Source organism: Scyliorhinus canicula, chromosome 9 (assembly GCF_902713615.1).
Source record: "Scyliorhinus canicula chromosome 9, sScyCan1.1, whole genome shotgun sequence".
Lineage (NCBI taxonomy): Eukaryota > Metazoa > Chordata > Chondrichthyes > Carcharhiniformes > Scyliorhinidae > Scyliorhinus > Scyliorhinus canicula.
In genome coordinates, this window is record NC_052154.1 from 86723598 (window position 1) to 86749356 (window position 25759).

The following is a 25759-nucleotide window of genomic DNA, read 5'->3' on the forward strand; positions in this document are numbered from 1 at the left end:
GGACGCGTTGAGTAGAGTCAACGCGCCTACAACATGTGCCAGACTCAGCCTGATACAATTTAAGGTCATTCACTGGGCTCACATGGCAGTTGCCCGGATGAGCAGATTCTTTGGGATGGAAGACAGGTGTGCAAAATGTGCGGGAGGACCAGCGAACCATGTCCACATGTTCTGGGCATGTCTGAAGTTTCGGGGATTTTGGCAGGGGTTTGCAGATGTCATGTCGACTGTGTTAAGAACAAGGGTGGCGCTGAGTCCAGAGGTGGCGATTTTCGGGGTGTCGGAAGACCCGGGAATCCAGGAGGAGAAAGAGGCAGACGTTCTGGCCTTTGCTTCCCTGGTAGCCCGGAGACGGATACTATTAGGTTGTAGGGACTCAAAGCCCCCGAAGTCGGAGACCTGGCTGTCTCTGGCTTTCTCTGTTTGGAGAAAATCAGGTTTGCCTTGGGAGGGTAACTGTTAGGGTTCGCCCAGAGGTGGCAACTGTTCGTCAACTTCTTCGCGGAAAATTAATCGTCAGCAGAAGTGGGGGGGGGGGGTTAGTTTAGCTGAGAGTAGGGGGTTAATAAAGGTGGGACCTGTAAGGGAGGGAGACGGCTTTTTCACTATGTTTATAGTTTCATGTACATTGTTTATTGTGTTGTTATAATACCAAAAAATACCTCAATAAAATGTTTATTAAAAAAAAAGAACAGTGCTCATCCAGGCAAATGGAGAGTATGTCTCTTCCTGAACAGTGCCATGTAGATGGTAGAAGAACTTTGGAGAGTCAGAAGGTGAGTTACTCGCTGCCGAATTCCCAGTCTCAGACCTGTTCTTGTAGCTACAGTATTTATATGGCTGGTCCAGATCAGTTTCTGGTCAACGATAGCCACCAGGATGTCGATAGTGAGGGATTCAGTGATGATAATGCCATTGAATGTCAAGGGGTGCTGGTTGAATTCTATCTTGTCGTATATTCCATTGTGTCTTGGATCTTGATTGATTTAGAGTTTGAACCCATGAGGCCCTTGGACAAAGATAAAAAATAAGACAGTTCTCTGAATGTCATTGTAAAATATACATTCTATAGTTTTCTTTTAACTTTCAGAACCAATTTGATCTTTATTATTAACCTTTTGTGCGATGACTTGCTCATTCCCTGCAATTATTTTACTCACAAATAAATCTGATTATCAGTTTAAAAAAATAATAATTTTATATTGATGTTTTGTGTGGAAGGGGGATGTGCTTTTGGGCCATATCATAGTTGAATGGTGTGAGACCTCCAACCATCAGGTGGCAGTACAGACACACCATGCAGGCTCAAGACCAAGGTCATGTGACCTGGCACCTGTATATAAAAAGAGGCACATCCGGCCAGAGACAGAACACAAGATAGAGGGTAATAAGAAGTACACATAATAGGTTAACAGAGGTGTTAGCATTAGTGGAAACACTACAGACTTAGGGGGGGGAAAGAGAGATATCATAACAAAATAACTAATAAAAATAGGACAAAAGTATTTTAAAGTATGATACGTTAAAAGGTGCTTGTTGCAAGAGCAAAAAGAACAGAAATGACATCTAGAAAAAAAATGTAAGTATTTGGGTCATTTGATCAAAGCTGGAAAGCTTCAGAGATCTTACCTCGAGGGCAATTGGTAGCATGGCAGAAAGAGGGGTTGACCTGGTGAAATGAAAAATGAAATGAAAATTGCTTATTGTCACAAGTAGGCTTCAAATGAAGTTACTGTGAAAAGCCCCTAGTCGCCACATTCCAGGAGGCTGGTACGGGAATTGAACCGTGCTGCTGGCCTACCTTGGTCTTCTTTCAAAGCCAACTCTTTAGCCCTGTGCTAAACCAGCCCCTAATAATCTTTTTATTGTCACAAGTAGACTTACATTAACATTGCAATGAAGTTACTGTGAAAATCCCCCAGTTGCCACATTCCGGCAATTGTCCAGGTGAGGTGCTGCGGAGGGTAAACGTCTCCACTTTGTGGGCGAGGCTGGGACTGGTGCAGCTGAAGGTAATGTACATTGTGCGCTTTACAAAGTCTAGGATGAGCCAGCTGTTTGAGAGGGAGGGGCCCTGTGAACCATATACATATGTTGTGTGCCTGCTCTCTTGGTAGGAGCTGCAACAAACCACAAAGCAGTGGTATATTAACATAAAAAATTCAAGGCACCATTGCAGATTAAAATTCAATACATGTAGCATAAGAAATTAAGGAAGTGAGTTAGAAGTGCAACTTAAAGCACACAGTGGCTATCACTGAAATTTGTAGGCTTTTGACGTTTGTAGGCTTGTCTAGGAGATAAACATATCAGCAGATGAAGTTGTCTCAAAGTACAGGAAAATTGGAAAAGGAGCACAGGTGAAGGGATACAATTACAGTATTGGAAAGAGGGAATATCAGAAACATAGAAATTTACTGTGGTAAACCACTATAGTGTATAATATGTGGATTGTGGTAAATGGCCACTGTATTATATGTAATGTGGTAAACCACTGCCCGGTGGCTCTGCCTCCCTTCGGGCCCGGTATAAAGGTGGCTGATCTCCGCCTCTGATCCAGTTCGGGATCAGAGGCCAGGAGGCTTTCTGTTTAGTTTATTAAAGCCTCAGTTACGTTCACTACTTGTTGTGTGTTCATTGATGGCATATCAATTTAATAAACTAAACTTCGAAGATTAATTCATCGCTCAAGCCTGATCGCCTGGAGCTGGACCCAGAGGCAGCCGACGCCACTGCAACATTCGAGCACTGGCTAAGCTGCTTCGAAGTGTACCTCGGATCCTCCACCGAAGACTTCACCGACCTCCAAAAGAAGCAGATCCTCCATGCACGGGTGAGCCCGCAAGTCTTTCTTCTCATCAGGGATGCCTCCTTGTATACGGAGGCGATAATGCTGCTGAAGGGACAATATGTAAGGTCTGTAAACGAGGTGTATGCTAGGCACCTTCTTGCTGCAAGACGACAATGCCCTGGGAAATCACTAGCAGAATTCTTGCGTGCCTTGCAGGTACTCATCCGGAACTGTGACTGCCAGGCGGTATCGGCTACCCAACACGCGGAGCTGTTGGTCAGGGATGCTTATGTCGCAGGCATGAAACCAAACTACATCCGCCAGCGATTGCTAGAACGGGGTACACTCGGCCTCCCAGAGACAATGCAGCTCTCAAACCCGCTGGAGGTGGCCTTCCAGAACATAGAGGCCTACACCTCCGACCGCGTGGCACCCTCGTGGACCTCGTGGCCGCTGCCATCATCCGACCCGGGTGCGCCGCAAGCCTGTGTCGTGCAGCAGCCCGTCAACGCCGGAAGCCCAAAGTGCTAATTTTGCGGCCAGGGTAATCATCCCAGACAACGCTGCCCTGCACGGAACGTGACTTGCAACGGGTGTGGGAGGAAGGGCCACTTTGCGAATAAATTCCAGGCCCGATCTCTCCCTAAAACTTCTAGGCCCAGTAGCGCTGCCTGCTGCCTGTCGGGGCGGCCCCCAGCTGCCGTGCCACCTGCCGTGTGCGACCCATGGGCGCCACCATCTTCACCGCCATCTTCGATTTCGGCCGCTACGTGCGACCCATGGGGGCCGCCATCTTCTACTCCCCCCCACGCACGACCCATGGGGGCCGCCATCTTTGACGCCATCTCCGATGCCACCCGTCACGCGCAACCCATGGGAGCTGCCATCTTGGACGCCATCGCAGTTGCCACGCGCAACCTATGGGGGCCGCCATCTTGTGACCACTCCGCAGCCTCCTGGAGCCCTGGTCACCCGGTTATACGCTGGCCGCCGCTACCTCCGACCGGCCTACCCATTACCTTCCCAAGCTCGCCTCCATCACGCTCACGGCGTCCCGGCCTCATCACCTCACAAAATCTACGATGACCGTCCGGATGAACAGGCACCAGATGGCCTGCCTTTTCGACTCCGGGAGCACAGACAGCTTCATACACCCAGATAGGGTATATGCTCCAGGGTCCCAGGTTCGATTCCCGGCTGGGTCACTGTCTGTGCGGAGTCTGCACGTCCTCCCGTGTGTGCGTGGGTTTCCTCCGGGTGCTCCGGTTTCCTCCCACAGTCCAAAGATGTGCGGGTTAGGTGGATTGGCCATGCTAAATTGCCCGTAGTGTCCTAAAAAGTAAGGTTAAGGGGGGGTTGTTGGGTTACGGGTATAGGGTGGATACGTGGGTTTGAGTAGGGTGATCATGGCTCGGCACAACATCGAGGGCCGAAGGGCCTGTTCTGTGCTGTACTGTTCTATGTTCTATAGGGTAAGGCGCTGCTCCCTCCCAATTCTACCCGCGACCCAGATAATGTCCCTGGCTTCCGGATCACATGTAGTAGGAATCCGGGGTTACTGAGTCGCGACTCTTATTGCACAAGGCGTAGAGTACACTAACTTCAAACTCTACGTCCTTCCCCATCTCTGCGCTGCCCTATTACTGGGGCTTGACTTCCAGTGCCATCTCCAAAGCCTTACTTTAAAGTTCGGTGGACCCCTGCCCCCCCATCACTGTCTGTAGCCTCGCGACCCTTAAGGTTGCCCCACCCTCGCTCTTCGCTAACCTCACCCCAGACCGTAAGCCCGTCGCCACTAGGAGCTGACGATACAGTGCCAGGGACAGGGCGTTTACCAGGTCGGAGGTCCAGCGACTTCTACAAGAGGGGATCATTGAGGCTAGTACCAGCCCCTGGAGAGCCCAAGTGGTGGTCGTCAAGACTGGGGAGAAGCACGGGAAGCACTACAGTCAGACCATCAACCAGTACACAGAGCTTGATGCGTACCCCCTCCCCGCATATCTGACATGGTCAACCAGATTGCACAGTATCGAGTCTCCTCCACAGTTGACTTGAAGTCCGCGTACCACCAGCTCCCTATCCGCCCGGAGGACCGCCAATACACTGCCTTCGAGGCAGATGGCCGCCTCTACCACTTCCTCAGGGTCCCCTTCGGCGTCACCAATGTGGTCTTGGAATTCCACCGAGAAATGGACCAAATGGTTGACCAGTACGGGCTGCGGGCCACGTTCTTGTACTTAGATAATGTCACCATCTGTGGCCATGACCGGCACTTCCTCCACACCGCTAAACTCCTGAAGCTCACCTACAATACGAAAAAATTCGTTTTCCGCACAACCCGCCTAGCCATCCTTGGCTACATTTTGGAAAATGGAGTCCTAGGGCCCGACCCCAACCGCATGCGCCCCCTCCTGAAACTCCCCCTCACCCACTGCCCCAAGGCCCTGAAGAGATGCCTGGGGTTCTTCTCTTACTATGCCCAGTGGGTCCCCAATTATGCGGACAAGGCCCGCCCCTTATTAAATCCACCATTTTTCCCCTGACGGCTGAGGCCCGCCTGGCCTTCAACCGCATCAAGGCAGATATTGCCGAAGCCACGATGCACGCTGTGGACGAGTCCATTCCCTTCCAGGTGGAGAGCGATGCGTCGGAATTTGCTCTGTCCGCTATCCTCAACCAGGCGGGCAGGCCTGTGGCTTTCTTCTCCTGTACCCTCCATGATCTGAAATTCGACACTCCTCCTTCAAAAAGGATGCCCAAGCCATTGTAGAAGCTGTGCGACATTGGAGGCATTACCTGGCCGGCAGGCGATTCACTCTCCTCACCGACCAACGATCGGTTGCCTTCATGTTTAACAATATACAGCGGGGCAAGATCAAGAATGACAAGATTCTGAGGTGGAGGATCGAGCTCTCCACCTACAACTACGATATCTTGTATTGACCTGGGAAGCTCAATGAGCCCCCAGATGCCCTATCCCGCGATAAATGTGCCAGCGCACAAGTAGACCGACTTCGGGCCCTCCACAATGACCTCTGTCACCCGGGGGTCACCTGTTTTTTTCACTTTATCAAGGCTCGCAACCTGCCTTACTCCATCGAGGAGGTCAGGAACGTGACTAGGGACTGTCAGGTCTGCGCGGAGTGAAAGCCGCACTTCTATCGGCCAGACAGGGCCCACCTGGTAAAGGCCTCCCGCCCCTTTGAGCGCCTCAGCATCGACTTCAAAGGGCCCCTCCCGTCCACTGACCGTAACATGTACTTCCTCAATATTGTTGACGAATACTCAAGATACCCCTTTTCCATCCCATGACCTGACATGACCTCTGCCACCGTCATCAAGGCCCTGCACAGTCTTTTCACCTTGTTCGGGTTCCCCACCTACATCCATAGTGATTGGGGATCCTCCTTCATGAGCGACGAGTTGTGCCAGTTCCTGCTCAGCAAGGGCATCGCCTCCAGCAGGACGACCAGCTACAACCCCCAGGGCAACGGACAGGTGGAGAGGGAGAACGCAATAGTCTGGAAGGGCGTCCTCCTGGCCCTACGGTCTAGAAGTCTCCCAGTATCCCGCTGGCAGGAGGTCCTCTCCGATGCGCTCCACTCCATCCGGTCGCTCCTGTGCACTGCCACCAACGAGATCCCTCACAAACGTATGTTTGCCTTCCCTAGGAAGTCCACCTCAGGGGTCTCGATCCCATTCTGGCTGACAGTTCCAGGCTCGTCCTCCTCCGGAAACATGTGAGGAGTCATAAATCAGATCCCCTCGTCGAGAAGGTCCTGCTCCTCCATGCAAATCCACAATATGCCTACGTGGCACATCATGACGGGCGACAGAACACAGTCTCCCTCAGGGATTTGGCACCTGCAGGTTCCCCAGTGACCATCACCACCACACCTGCCCATACACCGCTCCCCCCCCTCCATCGACTCAAAAACTGGGTGAAGAAGAGGACAACACGCTCCTGGACACGCAGGTCTCGACACCGGTGCCCACAGCACAACCAGGACTGAGGTGATCACGGCGGAAGGTCAAGGCCCCCGGCAGACTTGATCTTTAAGTCCACTTCACCCCCGCTGGACTTTTTTTAACAGGGTGTGTAGCCACCTAAGATGGACACTGGGCTAACAAAATGGAGAACTGCTAAGACTGCAGGGAGAAAGCAGTTTAGCCAGGACAAGCAGTCTGCAAAAGCTAATTAGCATTCTGCACGTAGCAAAACTAGTTTATGGCCAGGTGGAAGATCTCAACCAAAGGTGTAAATAGCAAAACGCTTTGCATAGTAATGAGGCAATCCAGATCTGGGCACACACAATAGCAACATTTGGTTTTGAATGGATACTTTGAGTGGACGCCCAGACGAAACGGCACCAGAAGTATCCATCACAAAATACCCTAGAGACCGCCCCACCCATCGAGAAGAGACCCTCAGATTGGGGGATTTGTGAGACATCGATTGGGAAATGATCCAATCGATGCATGGCAGGTAAAGCCCGCCCCGAAAAGGCACGGACATTGGGGGCCCCTATAAAGATAGACCCCGCACATGGTTCTGTCTGTTTTGCTCCGGCTCCCCTGTTTTGCTCCGGCTCCGCTGTTTTGCTCCGGCTCCGCTGTTTTGCTCCGGCTCCGCTGTTTTGCTCCGGCTCCGCTGTTTTTGTTCCGGCTCCGCTGTTGACCCCGTTGCTGTTGTATCCTGACTCCGACTCCAGCCGTTGATCCTGTCTTCCATCACCAGCCGTTGAGCACCAGCCATCGTTCAGTAAGTCCCAAAACGACGCTCGCTACGTGAACCCAGCATTACTTATACAGTATTCGACTAGTAATGAACAGAAGGTGCAGCCCAGAAAGGAACAAAGGCCTTGTCCCCTGACCTTGCTGGTTCCCACTTAGATAAGTATTTAGTCGTTTAATAGTAGAAATAGGTATTAGTCTTTAGCGTGTGCATGCGTATTTATTATATTTGTATAATAAATATTGATCGTTGGAACTTACTAATCGGTGTATAGTTTTATTACTTTGAACCTGACCTTGAGATACTTGTGAGGTGTTTATATACGACACCTGGCGACTCAGAGCTGAAATTACACACACAGAGCTGTAGCAGTGTTAAGCACACGGCCTTTAAACGGAGGCGTGTTAATACACTCCAATAAACGCGTATTACACTCAAGTAAAACGTGCAACATTTAGTGGCGACATCCTGACGGGACACGGTTACAAGTGGCACCCCCACTCCGTCGAGGACCCTGAAATTTGAATTAGAAATCTGGTAAAGAAAAAGGAAAGAAATCACAAGTATTCAAGGTGTTCAAACGAATAAACGTAATTCGGAAGTGTGTTTAGTGCATGCGTACTAACAGGGTTGTAAGGAAAACCTGAAAGCATTTTTGTTGCGACAAACTTTCGGTAGTTTTGTGAACGGAACATAGCGTAAGCCTTACCCGTTTCGTGAGACATAACCTCAACACCCCCTGTTCCAAATTAAAGTGAGTCAGAGAAAATGGCCATGCAGGCAATGGAACGCCTCATGAATCCAGAACGGTTTGTGGTCGCAGCGACCAGCAGTAGCAGAGTAGGTCAGTGTCCCGTGTGGGAGCTGGAACTCCGCAAGTATCTGCAAGGAAAGGGATGGCCCCTTTGGAAAGAGTTCTGTTTGAATGAGGAGACAGGTCCCGGAAGTATAGGACATACTTGGTGGGAGAACCTCTCTCAAATTCATAAGAAAACCCTTAGTAAAGCACGCAAGCCGATGGCAATCGTGTCCTGTTTGGCACAGTTGCGAGGCACAGAGGAGGTCGTTCAGACGCTCCGGGCAGAATTAGAGGAGAGAAATCGAATGAGTAAAGTGGATGTCAGGGACATCGAGAAAGAAAATATGGATCTTAGAGGGAAGTTGGCAGAGAAAGGTAGAGAGGTGGATGATGCCAAGAGGGCACATCAGTCTTGTCTAGCCCATCTCAGCAGTTCCCAGACCCAGTACGAAAAGGCCTATCAGGACGTGCAACGTGCCGTCCTGATAAGAGAAGAATCAGAGAAGCAGGTAGAGGCTTTGCAGAGGCAATGCTCTGACCTTAAAGCAGCTTTAAGAGCACTCCATGCTGCCACCACAGAACAAAGACAGAGTACAGTAGACCATGCGAAATGCAGGAAGCAGATTGCGGAGCTGCAATCGCTGCTTTCAGTGCAAAATGGGTTCCAAAGCACCTTTGGAACGCAGTTAGGTGAGGAGAATGCCCCAGACTGGAAAGAGTTAAGTGAGACAGCGCAGCGTTATGTTCAGGGAACATGTGCGCCAGCAGCGCAGCAGAAAAGACAAGCACCCCAACCCCCCACAGATCAGATAGTTACCGCACCAATGAATCCAGTCACCACCCAAAGAAAGGCGACCACAGAAGGCGCACCCGATATTACCTACACCACCCCCTTAACTGTAACCCAACTCAGGGACGCGTGTGAAAAGATCACTCCGTTTCTCCCCACCGCAGACCCCCACCAATTTTTCGCAAAAGTAAAGCAACAGGCAACCATGTACGGCCTGGACGAGAGAGAGCAGGTTAAGCTCACAGTTCTGAGTTTAGACCAATCGGTAGTAGCAGCCCTCCCTGACCCACAGAACGTTGGCGGAGGCACCCTAGAGGAAATGCACACCTCCATTTTAGATGCCATAGGGTATAACCGAGGTGACCCAGTCGAAGGACTTAACAAGTGCCGACAGAAGAAAACCGAGCACCCCACAGCATTCGCAGGAAGGCTGTGGATCCATTTTAATGCAGTTTTTGGCGATTTAAATAGAGCCCATTTGAACCGTGAAAACATGGTTAAATGGACGCGCACCATAATTTCTCATGCAACAGAAGCAGGACAGAGTGCTTGCAACAGTTACGACCCCTCAGAGGAGGCCCATAATGAGAAGTGGGTCCTGAAGAGATTGTCCCGCGCTTGGGAGCAATCAGTTCAGGGCAGAGGCAAAGTGAAATCCCCAGAAGAAGCTCAGGCTGCAGCGGACATTCAGGCAGTGAGAGCGCACCAAAACCCCGCGTGGGTGAATGAAGGAAAGAACAGCCCTCCACAGAAGTCGCAGGAATGCTACAACTGTGGCCAGTTAGGACATTGGGCTAAGGAATGTAAAGCACCCCAAAGATCACAGAGAGGCCAGCAGACAGGCACTCTGAATAGGAATAAAGCCAAACCAATCCATAGTATAGGCATACAGTCAGGACAGACCAATGGGACGGGACGGACTGACGGTGTTCGGGCTCCCCCACTTGGGTCTGTGACACTCTTTGGGATCAATCCGGAAGACCGGTAGTCACAGCTAAGGTTAGAGGGAAGCCCATAGAGTTACTTTGGGACACAGGAGGGTCCCGCACCACGATTAATTCCACCACCACGGCACAGGCAGACACGTGGCCGACCACCTCCACCATCACACTTAGCGGTTTCACAGGACACTCGCAACAGGGACACATTACAGCACCCGTAGCAATCCAGCTAGGGAACATTTCCACCAAACACCCCGTTGTTCTAGTAAATCTTCCCCGGACAGCAGAACACATCCTAGGGATAGACTTTATGAATGCCCATAGCCTGTCGTTCGACCCAGTGAACCAATGTGTCTGGCGAATGGCAAGATCGGACAGAGCACCCGCTACTCTCAAAGTAGGAGACTACGCTAATAGGATTAGCGCCGTAGGAGACTATTCATTTGACCTGACTACACTAAACACGGACAGACAAGTAAAGGCAGTATTACACAAACACAGGACAGCATTTGCCAGTCACCGGCATGACTGTGGCAGAATGACTGGACAAATTCACGTTACCGGACCTGACCCCCCGACCACAGAAACAGTACAGATTTCCCCTAGAAACAGAGGGAGAAATAGAGAAGGTAATAGGTAGCTTATTGGAGCAAGGTGTGCTTAGAACAGTAGCCTCGACCAATAATGCCCCTATTTGGCCAGTGAGAAAGCCCGACGGATCATGGCGTCTGACCATTGATTATCGGGAACTCAACAAAGTAACCCCAGCAGTAGCCCCCACGGTAGCAACAAGTCCCGAGACCATGCTCAAACAGGGACTCAACTCCAAATATTTCACGGTATTGGACATTAGCAATGGCTTCTGGTTAATCCCATTGGCAAAGGCGTGCCAGTACAAATTTGCCTTCACCTTCAAAACACAGCAGTATACGTGGACATGCCTTCCACAAGGATTCCACAATTCCCCCTCCATTTTCCACCGACAGCTGGCGAATGGTCTAGAAAACTTTTCCCGCCCCGAATGTCTGGTACAGTATGTAGACGACCTACTACTGCAGACAGACACAAAGGCAGAGCACATTACGCTTATGGCCGAGCTCCTGGAACTTTTAACCTCAATTGGCTGTAAAGTTAACCCAAGAAAGGCCCAGATTTTGGAAAACAAAGTGATGTATTTGGGTACAGTCATCACACACGGCAAACGTGAGATCGAATTCAAAAGAATTGATTCGATTGTCAAATTGCCCCTTCCCCAGAATGTTTCAGCCCTCCGGTCGTTCTTAGGACTGGTTGGTTATTGTCGGAACCACATCGACGGATTCGCGACAAAGGCAGCCCCACTCTCAGACCTCCTTAAGAAAGGAGCCCCATGGGAATGGCTTCCGCAGCATACAGAGGCTGTGGAGGAGTTAAAGAAAGCCCTTAGCGCAGCACCCGCGCTACAAGTCCCAGACCACCTTTCCCCCTATGCAATAGAGGTAGCGAGCACAGATCTGACCCTCTCGGCCGTGTTACTTCAGGAACGGCATGAGCAGCTAAGACCAGTGGCTTATGCCTCCCGACTTTTAGACCCAGTAGAACAGGGATTTTCAGCCTGTGAGAGGCACCTCCTTGCAGTTTTCTGGGCAGTTCAGTACTTCTCGTACATTACCGGACTCAACCCCATCACTATTTTGACCGAGCACACCCCCACACAGTTACTCCTAGACGGTCGACTGAAGGACGGTTCAGTTAGCCAGATTAGGGCAGCTAGGTGGACACTACTTTTACAAGGACGGGACATTACAGTAAAACGGACCCGCACACACACATTTTTAGCCGACAACCTCCAATATCCAGGACAGCCCCATGATTGTGAAATTGTAGCACCCCTACACAACACAGGACCCTTCATAGCGAAGACACCCCCCAGGAAGATAGGGAACCCAAGACAAAGCACCCAACACACAGACACATGTGGACCACTACGGATATACGTGGACGGTTCATCCACGGTTTTAGAAGGTGAGCGTATCACGGGATGCGGCATCTATGTCAAGGACGCGCAGGGTCGCGCTCTCGAGGAAATAGCGTTAAAATTGCCAGGTCACTTAGGCGCGCAGGCAGCAGAGCTCGCGGCCATAGCATACATAGTGGACCACCCCGATTCTTTCCCCAGCCCGGCGGACATATATTCGGACAGTCTATATGTCTGCAACAGTTTGACAGATTTTCTACCCCTGTGGAGGACACGAGGTTTTGTCTCCGCAGGCGGGAAACCCCTTCCATCAGCCCCTTTACTCCGCCACATTTTAGATAAAGCGAAGGACAGAACCTTCAGCATCATAAAAGTTAGAAGCCACCATAGGTCATCCCCCCCTGGGAATGTAAAAGCCGACACACTGGCTAAGGCAGGTTCCAGGCGAGGACACTTGTGGACACCCCCAGCTAGCGCACCAGCTAGCGCCCCTGTGAGCGCAGTTCAAGTCTCACAGACCGATATCAAGGATTTAGCTGAAGCACAGAAGCAGGATGAGGATCTCAGGGAGATTTTTAAAGGCAACTTTGTGCCTCAGTTTGACAAATTTAGACACGCACTGACCACACATGAGGGTGTGATCATCAAGGACCAACTTTATGTGGTCCCGCAGCAGGACAGGAATCAAATGATTGCTTTGTTCCATGACGGGCATGAACATCAAGGAATCGACACGACCACGAGGCACCTCAGGCAGCTCTGTTGGTGGCCTAACCTAAGGACAGATGCAACTCACTACATCGAGAATTGCCTTATTTGCGCCCAGAATAACCCGGAGAGGTATTCTAAAAAGGCACAGCTTCGGCACACTCGACCAGTTAATGGCTCCTGGACAAACCTCCAGATCGACTTTATAGGACCATTGCCCCCTTGTAGGAATGGCTATAAATACGTTCTGGTGGTAATCGATACCTTTACCAAATGGGTAGAGGCATTCCCCTCAAGAACGAATACAGCTAAGACAGCTGCAAAGATCCTGACCCACCACATCTTCACGAGATGGGGTTTACCCCGAAGTATAGATTCGGACCAGGGATCTCACTTCACAGGACGTGTCATGAAGAACGTCCTGACAATATTCGGCATCAAACAAAACTTTCATATTGCGTATCACCCACAGTCCAGCGGGATTGTAGAGCGCATGAATCGGACCCTAAAATCCACACTTAGAAAAATGGTTCAAGAGAACAACTCAACATGGGATTCAGTGCTCCCATTTGCACTCATGTTTATCAGAAATACAGTTTCAACTTCCACAGGGTACACACCACACACACTCATGACCGGACGCCCTATGAAAGGTACAGAATTCCTTTTAGGACTGGACATGACTAGCCCCGAAGTGACGGCCCTCACACACGAAAAGACAGTTAAAGACCTAGTTGAGACTGTGAGGTCTGCACAGATCGCAGCCGCAGTTCAGCTAGGGAAACGGCGTAGACAACGCACAGCATGCTTTAACAAGACCGTACACCCCACAGAATTCCAGGTTGGGCAACAGGTAATGCTATCTGTATACAACCCCAGCAGTTTTTTGGCACCAAAGTATTCCGGCCCATATTCAATTTCGGATAAAATTAGCCCCTCAGTTTACAGGATAAAATATCCTAATGGAAAGACCGCCTGGTTCCATATTAACCAGCTAAAGGCATATGGAACACAGTCCAACCATGCACACCATGTCCTGCTAGATGCAGCAGAACACCTCACCCCTCCCACTAGAGACATGTTTCCACCATCCCCCTCACAGACCAGTTCTTCATCGGACTCGCCCACGACTCCGCCCACTGACCACGACAGACCACGCCCCGAAACGCCCACAAGCTGCCGCAGCAGAGACAGCGATACAGACACTGACTCTGAGGACAGCCACAGCACACCACACTACAGCCCACACTGCAGCGACTATGACCCCGACACCAGTGACCCCATGGAAGTCACTTACATTAAAAACCCAAACCCACCACCCGACCCCGACAATACCCATTCACTTTTAGACCCAACACTCTGGCACAGGGACAATTCGTACAGACTTGTCCGCAACGACGAAAGTGACCCCCGGTCACATAATTCAAAAATTTCATGCCTGATCCACACAAGGGTGTGGGATCCGGGAGAGCAGGACGACACGGTGTCTGAATCCCGATACGGCAACCCCTTTGTGACCCTGTTCACAGAGACAGAGGAAAAGTGAGGTGTCCAGATGATGTAAAATAGGAACCGCTTGAGGGAAGCGATGTCCTCTCTGATGGAACCCGCACGTATGTTTTGTTTGTCAGTTTATGTTTGTTTGTATTGACTGTTATTGGTTCAGTTGGAGGCTGGACACCTTCTTTTCAGCTGAAAAGATTGTGACCACCTCGCACGCACTTTAGTTTGTCCGCAGATACCTCTGAGAACTTCTATGGTGAGCAGCTCACCTTATCGTCTGAAATGTCTGAAGCCCAGCTCAATTTTCAAAAGGAGCATCTTGGCTCCTCCCTTGTTTTTAGGTGCCCCTCTATTCGGCGAATAGAGGCTGCAAATCCACGGTAAACACATTCTTGCCCGTTTAATCCAGGTTACTCAGGCAGTGGAAAAACGGCACTGAGGACCTGCCCTGTCTGAGAACCCACTTTGGTCAGCCAAGCTCGGGTATGGCACAGCACGCCTTACCCGGGGATTCCATTCAAATCGTACCCGTAGCGGCCCATACGCAACCCATTCGACCTTTTCTTTCAAATTTGTTTTCATTTTTTGTTTGGCAGCCCTTAGGCCGCCATCCCACATGCTATTTACATCCAGGAACATTCGGATGGAAAATCAGCAAAGCCTGCGAGACGGCTCGCAGGAGAAAAGTTGCTAGGTGTATTCTGTTCATTAAATTCGCTTTTGAAAAAAAAAAATGAGGGGAGTCACAGGGTGTGACTTGGCCAGTCATTTTAATGGGTCAATTGGAATTAGAGGACAGATACACTAACAAGTACGGATATTAAACTGTGTATTGACAGATACTGTGCTTGATCCCATAGCTTTCGAAGGACGAAAGAGGGTTCACAGCAAGGATCGGCCATACAGGAGGAAGAGAAAGAGAACGAAGAGAAGACCATGATGGAAGCCTACTTATTACTGTTAAATGTTGTATTTGTATGTGTGGAAGCAAGGCACGTTTTCCCCACAACCCCCGCCGTCAATGTTTCCCTCACACCAACTTCCCCGTGCTCAGCTCTGATCAGTGAAGTTCAGACCTGGTGCACAAAATTTATGACATGGTACTCCATGTCATATGTGATTGAATCACTGCTAGTGATTGCAATCCTCTGCATAATCGTACAGACCCTCAGGTTGAGGAAGTGGAAAAGGAGAGCCTCCCGTTCCTGCCCCTCAACCATCTATGGAGTTCAATCCCCTATTTTCGGTTTCCACCAATCCCCCCAGCCCCTCAATGAATAAAGCACTATGTGAATAAAAAAATACCCATGTATTATATTGTCCTGGACTCGACTGCCGAGTCAGGAAATGTTATGTGATGTGGTATGAATGGATGAGGTTTAGACTGTAATAAAATGTTTAAGGTAAGATAAGGATAGTTGTGATAGGTAGAGGTTCCCGGTTTTGGTAATGCATGTCCCCTTTGACATAGAGCCAAGTAGAGATGTCAGGTAAAAAATTTTTCTTCCCATAGTCAAGGACAGAGTAGACGCTCAGGAACTTGCCGAGGTCAGGGAACACAAAGAAGGCACCCAGAAGCACTCGAAGCAACGTGCATAGGTGATCCTGCACAATTTTTAATTGTGAGGATCACAAGGAGGGAATATAGCCACCTAAGATGGACACTGGGCTAACAAAATGGAGAACTGCTAAGACTGCAGGGAGAAAGCAGTTTAGCCAGGACAAGCAGTCTGCAAAAGCTAATTAGCATTCTGCACGTAGCAAAACTAGTTTATGGCCAGGTGGAAGATCTCAACCAAAGGTGTAAATAGCAAAACGCTTTGCATAGTAATGAGGCAATCCAGATCTGGGCACACACAATAGCAACATTTGGTTTTGAATGGATACTTTGAGTGGACGCCCAGACGAAACGGCACCAGAAGTATCTATCACAAAAGACCCTAGAGACCGCCCCACCCATCGAGAAGAGACCCTCAGATTGGGGGATTTGTGAGACATCGATTGGGAAATGATCCAATCGATGCATGGCAGGTAAAGCCCGCCCCGAAAAGGCACGGACATTGGGGGCCCCTATAAAGATAGACCCCGCACATGGTTCTGTCTGTTTTGCTCCGGCTCCGCTGTTTTGCTCCGGCTCCGCTGTTTTTGCTCCGGCTCCGCTGTTGACCCCGTTGCTGTTGTATCCTGACTCCGACTCCAGCCGTTGATCCTGTCTTCCATCACCAGCCGTTGAGCACCAGCCATCGTTCAGTAAGTCCCAAAACGACGCTCGCTACGTGAACCCAGCATTACTTATACAGTATTCGACTAGTAACGAACAGAAGGTGCAGCCCAGAAAGGAACAAAGGCCTTGTCCCCTGACCTTGCTGGTTCCCACTTAGATAAGTATTTAGTCGTTTAATAGTAGAAATAGGTATTAGTCTTTAGCGTGTGCATGCGTATTTATTATATTTGTATAATAAATATTGATCGTTGGAACTTACTAATCGGTGTATAGTTTTATTACTTTGAACCTGACCTTGAGATACTTGTGAGGTGTTTATATACGACACCTGGCGACTCCGAGCTGAAATTACACACACAGAGCTGTAGCAGTGTTAAGCACACAGCCTTTAAACGGAGGCGTGTTAATACTCCAATAAACGCGTATTACACTCAAGTAAAACGTGCAACAGGGGTGAATGTGGTAAACCACTGTAGTGTATAATATGTGTATTGTGGTAAATGGCCACTGTATTATATGTGATGTAGTAAACCACTGCCCGATGGCTCCGCCTCTCCTCGGGCTCATGTATAAAGGTGGCTGGTCTCCGCCTCTGATCCAGTTCGGGACCAGAGGCCAGGAGGCTTTCTGTTTAGTTAATTAAATCCTCAGTTACGTTCACTACTCGTCGTGTGTTCATTGATGGCATATCACTTACCACATGGAAGGACGTCATTTAGAACTGAAGACGTCGTATTGGACTTGAAACGATAAATCTATTTCTCTCCACAGGTGCTGCCAGACCTGCTGAGCTTTCCCAGCACTTCTTGTTTTCATTCAAGAGGATTATGATCTGAAAAGAATGGACACAGGGTTACAGGGAGGGGATGGCACGAGGTACATTGCTCATGTGGAGAGCCATGATGTGGAGATGCTGGTGTTGATGATTGTGCAGTCACCAAGTAGAAACTTTTGGCCAAGTTCTGCACACGTGTACAGCCTCAACCGGGACCTTGGATTCCAGTCGCATTACATTCACCCCCTCCCCCCCCACCCCCCACCCACAAGCATCTGGCCTGTGTTTTCGAAATCCTACCAACTGTCCTGGCTTGAGACAATTCACACCTCTTTAACCTGTGATTATCCCTCTCTCCAGTTAATCCGATTGGACCTGTAGACTTAATTACCTGCAAAGACTTGCATTCAAAGTATCGTATTGCATCTTTGACTTTGTCTATATGTTTCTGGAACCCACCTCTTCATTCCCCTGAGGAAGGAGCAGTGCTCCGAAAGCTAATGATTTGAAACAAACCTGTCGGACTTTAACCTAGTGTTGTAAGACTTCTTACATGTGGAGAGCCAGTACAGACAAGCTGGGCTGAATGGCCCCCATCTGTACTTTAGCAGTGGTGTGATACTTTCAGGGAATGCCTATTGGCACAGCAACTATCCCGTGGGTTAAGTTATGGTATAATTTAGGGTTGGAAACCATATTAGCAATGCTAGTACCATTACACATTGCCACTGGTTTTGTTCCTGGTCAACTGAATGAGGAGGTTTGATGCAGTTGTTTTTGTTGTGTGGAGTCAATGGACTCACTGTAATGACTTGGGTGAGATTAACTTTTATAAACTGTGGTTATTTTGCGCAGTGAGTGAACCCGGTTTACTCCTGCCCTGCGTGTGTGTTTGATACAGACACTGGATCTGGGTTGGTCGCACTCATTTGGGCCTCCCCCTGGTTCACCGGGTGGGTGGGTGTTGGACATGACGTGACCGGAAGCGGATGTGCCGGAAGTGGTTGCCCGGGGTGACGGTGAAGATGGCGGTTGCTTCCACGTCGGGCGGTGTTGGTCGGAGTAACAGCTGCTCCAGTCTGTCCATGGAGTTTCTGGAGGGGCTGACGGAGATCGCGGAACTGCAGGAGGCCTACAGCAAACTGTGCAGCGAGGAGGTGCGGCAGGGGGAGCTGAGACCGAGAGGGATAGTGTGTCTGCTGGCGGAGACAGAAGCACTCCAGTCATATATATATATATATATAGAGAGAGAGAGATCACGCTAATCATATATATATATATAAAAAGAGAGAGACATATATCACTCTAATATGTATATATGGAGATCACTAAACAAATATATTTTTCCCTCTTAAGGGACAATTTAGCGTGGCCAATCCACATAACGTGCACATCTTTGGTGAGACCCACGCAAAAACAGGGAGAATGTGCAAACTCCACACGGACAGTGACCCAAGGCCGAGATTGGACCCATGTCCTTGGCGGCGTGAGGCAGCAATGCTAACTACCTTGTCACCCCTCTATACATACATATAGATAATATATATATGTAAAGTTCTAGGTGAGCAACCACACAAAAGTGATGACTGTTAGAAAACTCAATATTTATTTAACCTACTAGATACAACTCCTGCCCACATTTGGGCTGGGCTATTTATGCCCCATGGAACCCTTGCTTAAGGGTGTAGCTCCCTCATCTGGGGAGATCATATTCAGGTGAGGCCACGAAAACTCTGATATTTCAAACAGTTTGATCTCTGGTCAAATTATAACACCCACTCCACCCCCTCTCCCCAAGTCTGATATGTCGTCCATTTCAGCGGCTGGGGGGAAGAATCTTTTGCCCTCTGTAAGGAGCTGTTTCTCAAGCACCCGTTGTGCAGGCCCTGGTGGGCTGTAACGGACCGGGAAGCGATGTTTTACGGGCTGAATGCCTGCTTTGGTCCACTGTGCGGTGGTTGTTGGCTCCCACCGATCTGTTTGCACCTCCGTTGGCAATGTCTCCATGCTTGATTCAGGTTCCGATGAGGTGGCATCCCGCATCTCAAGATCGAGGAGCTCGTCCGCCTCGCCCAATGGTGACTGCGCTGCAGGAAGGGTCGCTACTGGACGTGGGTACTTCGGATTTCTTTCGAGAACCTGTAGGGCACAGCTGCAGAGGTGGTTCATGTGCCGATTCGATTCCTTTCCCTGTACACTCACTGAAGATGAGAAGATGGCCTGATCCCCACACCACTACCCCCGGGATCCACAGTGCCCCGTCGCCAGACATCGACTGGGTCACCCGCGGAGAATTTCTTAAGGGGCCTGGGTCAACGTACTACAGAGTGTCCCTGCTGGTTGCGGACCTTCTCTCCAATGTCCAGCAGGACGAGGCTCATCACATTTGCAGCCGGCAGCCCACTGACCGCTCGGAAGATGCTACCCTGGTAGTGGTGTGAGGCATGGTGTGGTAATAGAAGAGAAAACGGGCCAGACTGGTTTCCAGGGAACCAGAAGTCTGCTTTCGCCTTCCTAACATAAGTCTGTGTCTGCCGTTCGGCCAATCCGTTGGAGGACACGTGGCAAGGCGCGGACGTACATGGTGAATCCCATTCATCTTCATGAAAGCACTGATTTCTCCACTCATGAAAGCTGTAACGTTGTCTGACACTTAACACCTCAGGATGCCCATGGGTGCTGAAAGTTTGTTAGATCTTCTCAATCGTATCCCGCGATGTTTTGTGGACATGTGGTGGACTCCGAATGATCCACTTCGAATGGGATGAGTAAGTACATCGCTCTTAGGAATGATCCCATGAAACCCTCGTGGAGTTGGAACCACAGTCAGCCTGGCCATCCCACCCTCGTCGCCACTGTAAAGTTCCAGGCAAGTGCCTGTGTGGGTTTCACAACCACACACAAGTGATGACTGTAAGAAACCTCAATATTTAATTGACCTACTAGCTCCAACTCCTACACCCTGAAGGGTCTCCCCGCGCAGGAACTACACTTGGCCAGCGTATTTCTGTCCCATGGAACCCTTTCTTAAGGGTGTAGCTCTGCCCCCTCATCTGGTGAGATCATATTCAGATGAGGCCACGGGGACTCATGTTGCCGACCCTGTGGCCTCCGGTCGGGTTGTAACAAGATATTTCACTCTAATCAGACATACACACACGCACATATATATATATATATGTATATACTATAAATATATACACAGATCATTGATCATACATACATACATATATATAATCACTCTAAAATATATATATATATATATATGCAGAGATTACTGATCATATATATATCACACTAATTTATACATATATGCACAGATCACTAATTGTATGTATTACTCTAATCACCTATTTATAATATATATACATTATGCACACGCAGATCATTCTAGTCCCATATATATATATATACACACACACACACACACCACACACCACTAATCATAGATAACTATATATATAGATCACGAATACATACACCACTCATACCTATACATGCACAACTAATATATTTATAGAAATCTAATCATATACATGCACATCAATCACTAATCATACATATTTATACACAGATCACTAATCTTATATACAGCAATCTAATCATATATATCTATATATATGCAGATCACTCCATATCATATAAACATCTCATTTCAATCATATAAACGTCTCTAATCATATAAATGTCACTCTAATCAAATACATACACACATATATATCTACTCCAAATGTCACTCCAGTCATATATATATCTCAGAAATCACATATATCACTAATCGCATACATATATCATCGCTCCAATCATATATGTCATATATTATTCCAATCACATATATATTTATCATATCTGACTGCAATCACATGTATCTCATAATATATAATTCAAATCACACACACATATATATATATATATATATATATATATATATATTATAACATTAACCTTTTAGCCATATATGCAGCTATATACTTACACCTGTAAACACAGTTATGGATATTTCAATGCCACTTTGGAACGAATGTGTATAACACGGATATATGGTAGATTCTTGGCTGACGCTTCATTCTGAATTGTTTTCTTGGCAATTATTATTCAGTGAAGTTTTGCTATTGCCTTGCACTCTTGGGCAGGGCAAGGAGGTGGGTCTACCTCAGCTGGAATGGGAATTGAAGCCATGCTGTTGGCAATAGTATTCTGAACACTGTGTTAACTGACTGCCCTAAACAGGTCCCCTCCCACTCCAACATGGACATAGCTCAGGCCTTTTAACACCTCAGGACCAAGATACGTTAAACACAATAAAGTATTTCAGAAAGTGTTGGAGTGTCGGAAACATGGAAGCCAATTCACCTGTGGCAAGTGCCCACAAACAGTATTTGTTATTTGATGTTAGTTGGGGGTTAAATGTTAGCCAGGCACTCGGGGAAAATACTTCTTGGAATAATCTCATGGGACCAATGAAGAAGGCACCGACTCACCAGAAAGACTCTGTGACAGTCTGGCTCTCTCACACTACTGCACCAGATTGGTAATCTGGATTATGGGCTCAGATCTGTGATGTGGGGCTTGACCTCACAATTCTCTGTATAAACATTGTTTCTTGTCCAAACACTTTTATTAGCAACACACTGTTTATACAGAAGATCCACAATTTGCGTAAGTATGGTCATGAATGTCTTTCATGACCATACAGTATGAGCAGCCGAGGAAGATTTAGGAACTGCTTTATGGGCTATTATGGAAAGGGGTGGCTGAAAAAGCCAAAACAGACAGTGAAGAGAATTCTTTGTGCCCCATCGTTGCCACTGTGTTGGCAAATGGGAAAATATATGTTTACATATGTGTATATAAAATTGAGCACATAGTTGCGTGACATTTATTTGAATATTTTTCTCCCCATCCGCTTATTTTTCTCTTCTTTCCTACCCGTGACCGTCATGGCTTTTACCTCTGAATCAGAAGGTTGTGGGTTCAAACTGACACTCTGGTGCATTACTGAGGGAGTGCTGTGCTGTTCGAGGTGCAGAGGTTAACGTTAAAAATAAGTAAAAGTTAAAAATGATGTAAAGATTAATTGAAAATTAAAAATTAAATGGCAAATTGGACTTGACACCACAACCAATTCGAAGGTCCCTCAGCTGAAAGATTCCATAACCCTATTTTGAAGGTGAACAGGGGAGTTCTCACTGGTGTCCAGGCGAATATTTATTCCTCAACCAATATCACAAAAACAAATGATCTGGTTGTTAGTGTTATGTATTTGCATTAATTCTTATTAGCGCGAGTGAAGCTCTGTTGTATTAATGGATTCACCACAAGTGACGTTATAAGTCCTCTTGCGGGAAACCGAGAGAAGACCAGCTGCATGAGAGATGACACACTGTAAATACAGCTCTGTTGAGGTTGCTTATTTGTGGGAACTTTATGTGCAGAAATTGGCTGCCATGCTTTATACCTAACAGCAGTACCTACACTTGTACTTCACTCATTGTAAAGTGCTTTAGAACATCCTGTTGTTGTGAAAGGCATGATACAGATATAAGTTTTTCTTTTATCCATCCCAAATTTCTTTTCGTGGTTTATCTTTGTGGGTTCCAGCTCTTAAGACCCTCTTGTAACAGCTCAGTTGCGTGGAGCCTATTTCAGACATGTAGTGTAACAGTAATTAGCAGCAGGCTATTTTACAATGGAGGGCATCATAACTAAACCTGATCCCGAATGCATCTAATCTCCAGACACTTGCACTTTACAACAGGGGCTAATAGCTGATGATCAGGTGTGAGAAGGGAGTCATAATGATAATGTTATTGGACTAGTAATCCAGAGGCCTGGATTAATACTCTTGAAACATAAATTAAAATCACACCACAACAGCTGTGGGAATTTAAACTTAACTAACAAATAGGGGCTGGTTTAGCACAGTGGGATAAATAGCTGGCTTGTAAAGCAGACCAAAGCCAGCAGCATGGGTTCAATTCCCGTACCAGCCTCCCTGAACAGGTGCCGGAATGCGGTGACTAGGGGCTTCTCACAGTAACTTAATTTGAAGCCTACTTGTGACAAGCGATTTTCATTTCAAACCCTGAATAAAATTCTGGTCTCATTGATGGTGGTCATGAAGCTGCCGGGTTGTTGTAAAAACCTATCTGCTTGACGAATGTCGTTCAAGGAAGGAAATTTGTCGTCCTTGCCTGACCTGGCCTACATGTGATGCTCAGCAATGTGGGACGGTGGTTGACTCTTAACTACCCTCTCAATAGGCCTAGCAAGCAACTCAGTTGTAGGTGGTTCACCACCACCCACTCAAAGGCAGTTTGCGATGGACAAAAATGCAGGCCTTACCAGTGATGCCCAGATCCCAAGAATGAATAAAAAGCAAACCCAGTTTAGGATCCAGAGAGGCTAAATGAGGTGTTCAAGGCCTTCTATGAGGGTCTGATTAGGGCTGGAGTTGGAAGGGGGTGGCGGAGGAGGAGGAGGATGATATGGGTCACTTTCTAAATGGTCTGCAGTTGAAGGAGGGGAAGAGGCAAGCACTGGAGGAACCATTAGGGCGAAAGGAGGGGATGGTGTGCATTGGCATGATACAGTGGGGCAAGGCACCGGGCTGGATGGCCTGGCGGAATTATTATAAACAGTTCGCGGCAAGAGTTGGCCCGAACCTTTTGGGCATGTTAAATGAAGCGGTGGAGAAGGGGGAGATACCGGCTACGCTAGCACAAGTGTTGATTTTGCTGATCCCAAAAAAGGGTAAGTTTCCATTGGAATGCGGTTCCTCTCGGCCCATCTCGCTATTGAATACAGACGTGAAAGTTCCGGCAAAGGTATTGGCGAGAAGGTTGGAGGGGTGTGTACTGGAGGTGGTGTTGGTGGACCAAATGGGGTTTATGCGGGGGAGGCAACTTTCTAATAACATTAGGAGGTTGCTAAATGTAATTATGAGGTGTTCCTGGTGAATGCTTTGTCGGGGGGCGGGGAGGGTGTGGTCGAACCTGGGGGCTCTGCCATTTAAGGTGGCAAGGAAGAAGTTCCAGTATCTGGGGATCCAGGTAATGCATGAGTGGGCCACAATGCATAGGTGGAACTTGATGGGGTTGGTGGAGGAGGTTAAAGGGGGCCCTGAAACGGTGGTGTACTCTGCACCTGACATTGGTGGGGCGGGTACAGGTGGTAAAGATGAACATACTGAAAGATTCTGCTTCTGAAAGTTTATGCTTCAGTCCCCCCTGACAGCAATCAGAGGAGGGTTTTGTGTTGGAGGATGTTCATGGCTATATTTGAGGAACTGTTTGTTGTGGGGGCGGGAAGTGGGGGGGGGGGGGGGGGGGGGGGGGCAAGCAAGAGAGTAAATGGGGAAAATGTACAAACTGTATAACTCTTGGATGTTAAGGTTGTGTCACCATGTTGAACATGTTTGGAATAAAATACCTTTTTAAAAAAACAAACAAACACAGGGATTTAGTGGTAGCAGCCCAGTTACTGCTGAAAATCATGTCATTTAGTGGAGTCAAACCCAGGACCACCTGCTTTTTATACTCAATTACTCATAGAAAAAGCCTTTGAAGCCTCACGGAGATCATTAGTTCCATCAGATGCCCAGTTCAGTTCCTGCTCTGTGCTCATTTAACTAATGATGCTGCATTTCTAACTAATGGGCAGCACGGTAGCATTGTGGATAGCACAATGGCTTCACAGTTCCAGGGTCCCATGTTCGATTCCAGCTTGGGTCACTGTCTATGCAGACTCGGCGTGTATGCGTGGGTTTCCCCCAGTGCTCCGGTTTCCTCCCACAGTCCAAAGATGTGCAGGTTAGGTGGATTGGCCATGATAAATTGCCCTTAATGTCCAAAATTGCCCTTAGTGTTGGATGGGGTTACTGGGTTATGGGGATAGGGTGGAGGTGTTGACCTTGGGTAGGGTGCTCTTTCCAAGAGCCGGTGAAGACTCGATGGGCCGAATGGCCTCCTTCTGCACTGTAAATTCTATGACATCTAGGATTTCAGTTTCACTATTGGGTGAGAGGTGGTTGGTCTTGCTATGATATTATGGTCATTTAATAGCTTACTGACAGTGTCTCGAATTACTAATGCAGAATGGTTACTTTGGTAAAGAGCCAGCGATTAGCTGTTCTCTGTGTAACTGACTCCAGCAAAACCTAATGCATTTGGGAAAAATAAACATAGACCTTTGGTGATAGAGTGCCACTGGGCATCTTTGCCCAGTGAGGAGTGTTTGTGTATTACGGCATCTTTTGTTTGTTTGTTTAAATGCTTTATCCTTAAGGATGTACATATCTGTAATTGGTGCAAGCTGGTTAGGTGCATTTATTTTCTTCTCTGCTCTTTCTGTAGGAGGAGGTTGAAGTAGAACTTGAGACTCTCATTGGACAGCAGAGCAGTCTGGACAGTAAGATGGTGGCTCTACACCGCATGGGGTAGGTACTAAAATGGAGAAACAGTGATTTAAAGAACTAAATTTAATAGATTGCAGTAAATGGCTGAGCTAAGAGATTTTATTTTTGGATCGAGCGGCA

The 25759-nt window shown here is 48.1% G+C and overlaps 1 protein-coding gene and 1 long non-coding RNA gene across 3 annotated transcripts in view; one reads left to right on the forward strand and one right to left on the reverse strand.

Annotated features, from left to right (window-relative positions):
* Window positions 1-666: 666 nt before the first annotated feature.
* LOC119971501 lies at window positions 667-18203 on the reverse strand. Of its 2 annotated transcripts, none has more exons than XR_005461861.1 (3): window positions 18051-18203; window positions 17146-17280; window positions 667-1009 (listed from the first exon to the last, which is right to left on the reverse strand). It is a non-coding gene; the product is annotated as an uncharacterized LOC119971501 (long non-coding RNA). The 2 variants fall into 2 exon arrangements; XR_005461860.1 differs by lacking the exon at window positions 18051-18203 and adding an exon at window positions 1630-1669 and having other exon boundaries at window positions 17146-17445.
* A 1-nt stretch (window position 18204) lies between these two features.
* Window positions 18205-25759, forward strand: part of cog4 (component of oligomeric golgi complex 4) — an 83968-nt gene continuing 76413 nt past the window's right edge. Inside the window, exons 1-2 of the mRNA XM_038807108.1 lie at window positions 18205-18380; window positions 25578-25660. Coding sequence (XP_038663036.1) covers window positions 18213-18380; window positions 25578-25660 — 251 coding nt within the window. The 5' untranslated portion in view covers window positions 18205-18212. The remainder of the gene's footprint in view (window positions 18381-25577; window positions 25661-25759) is intronic.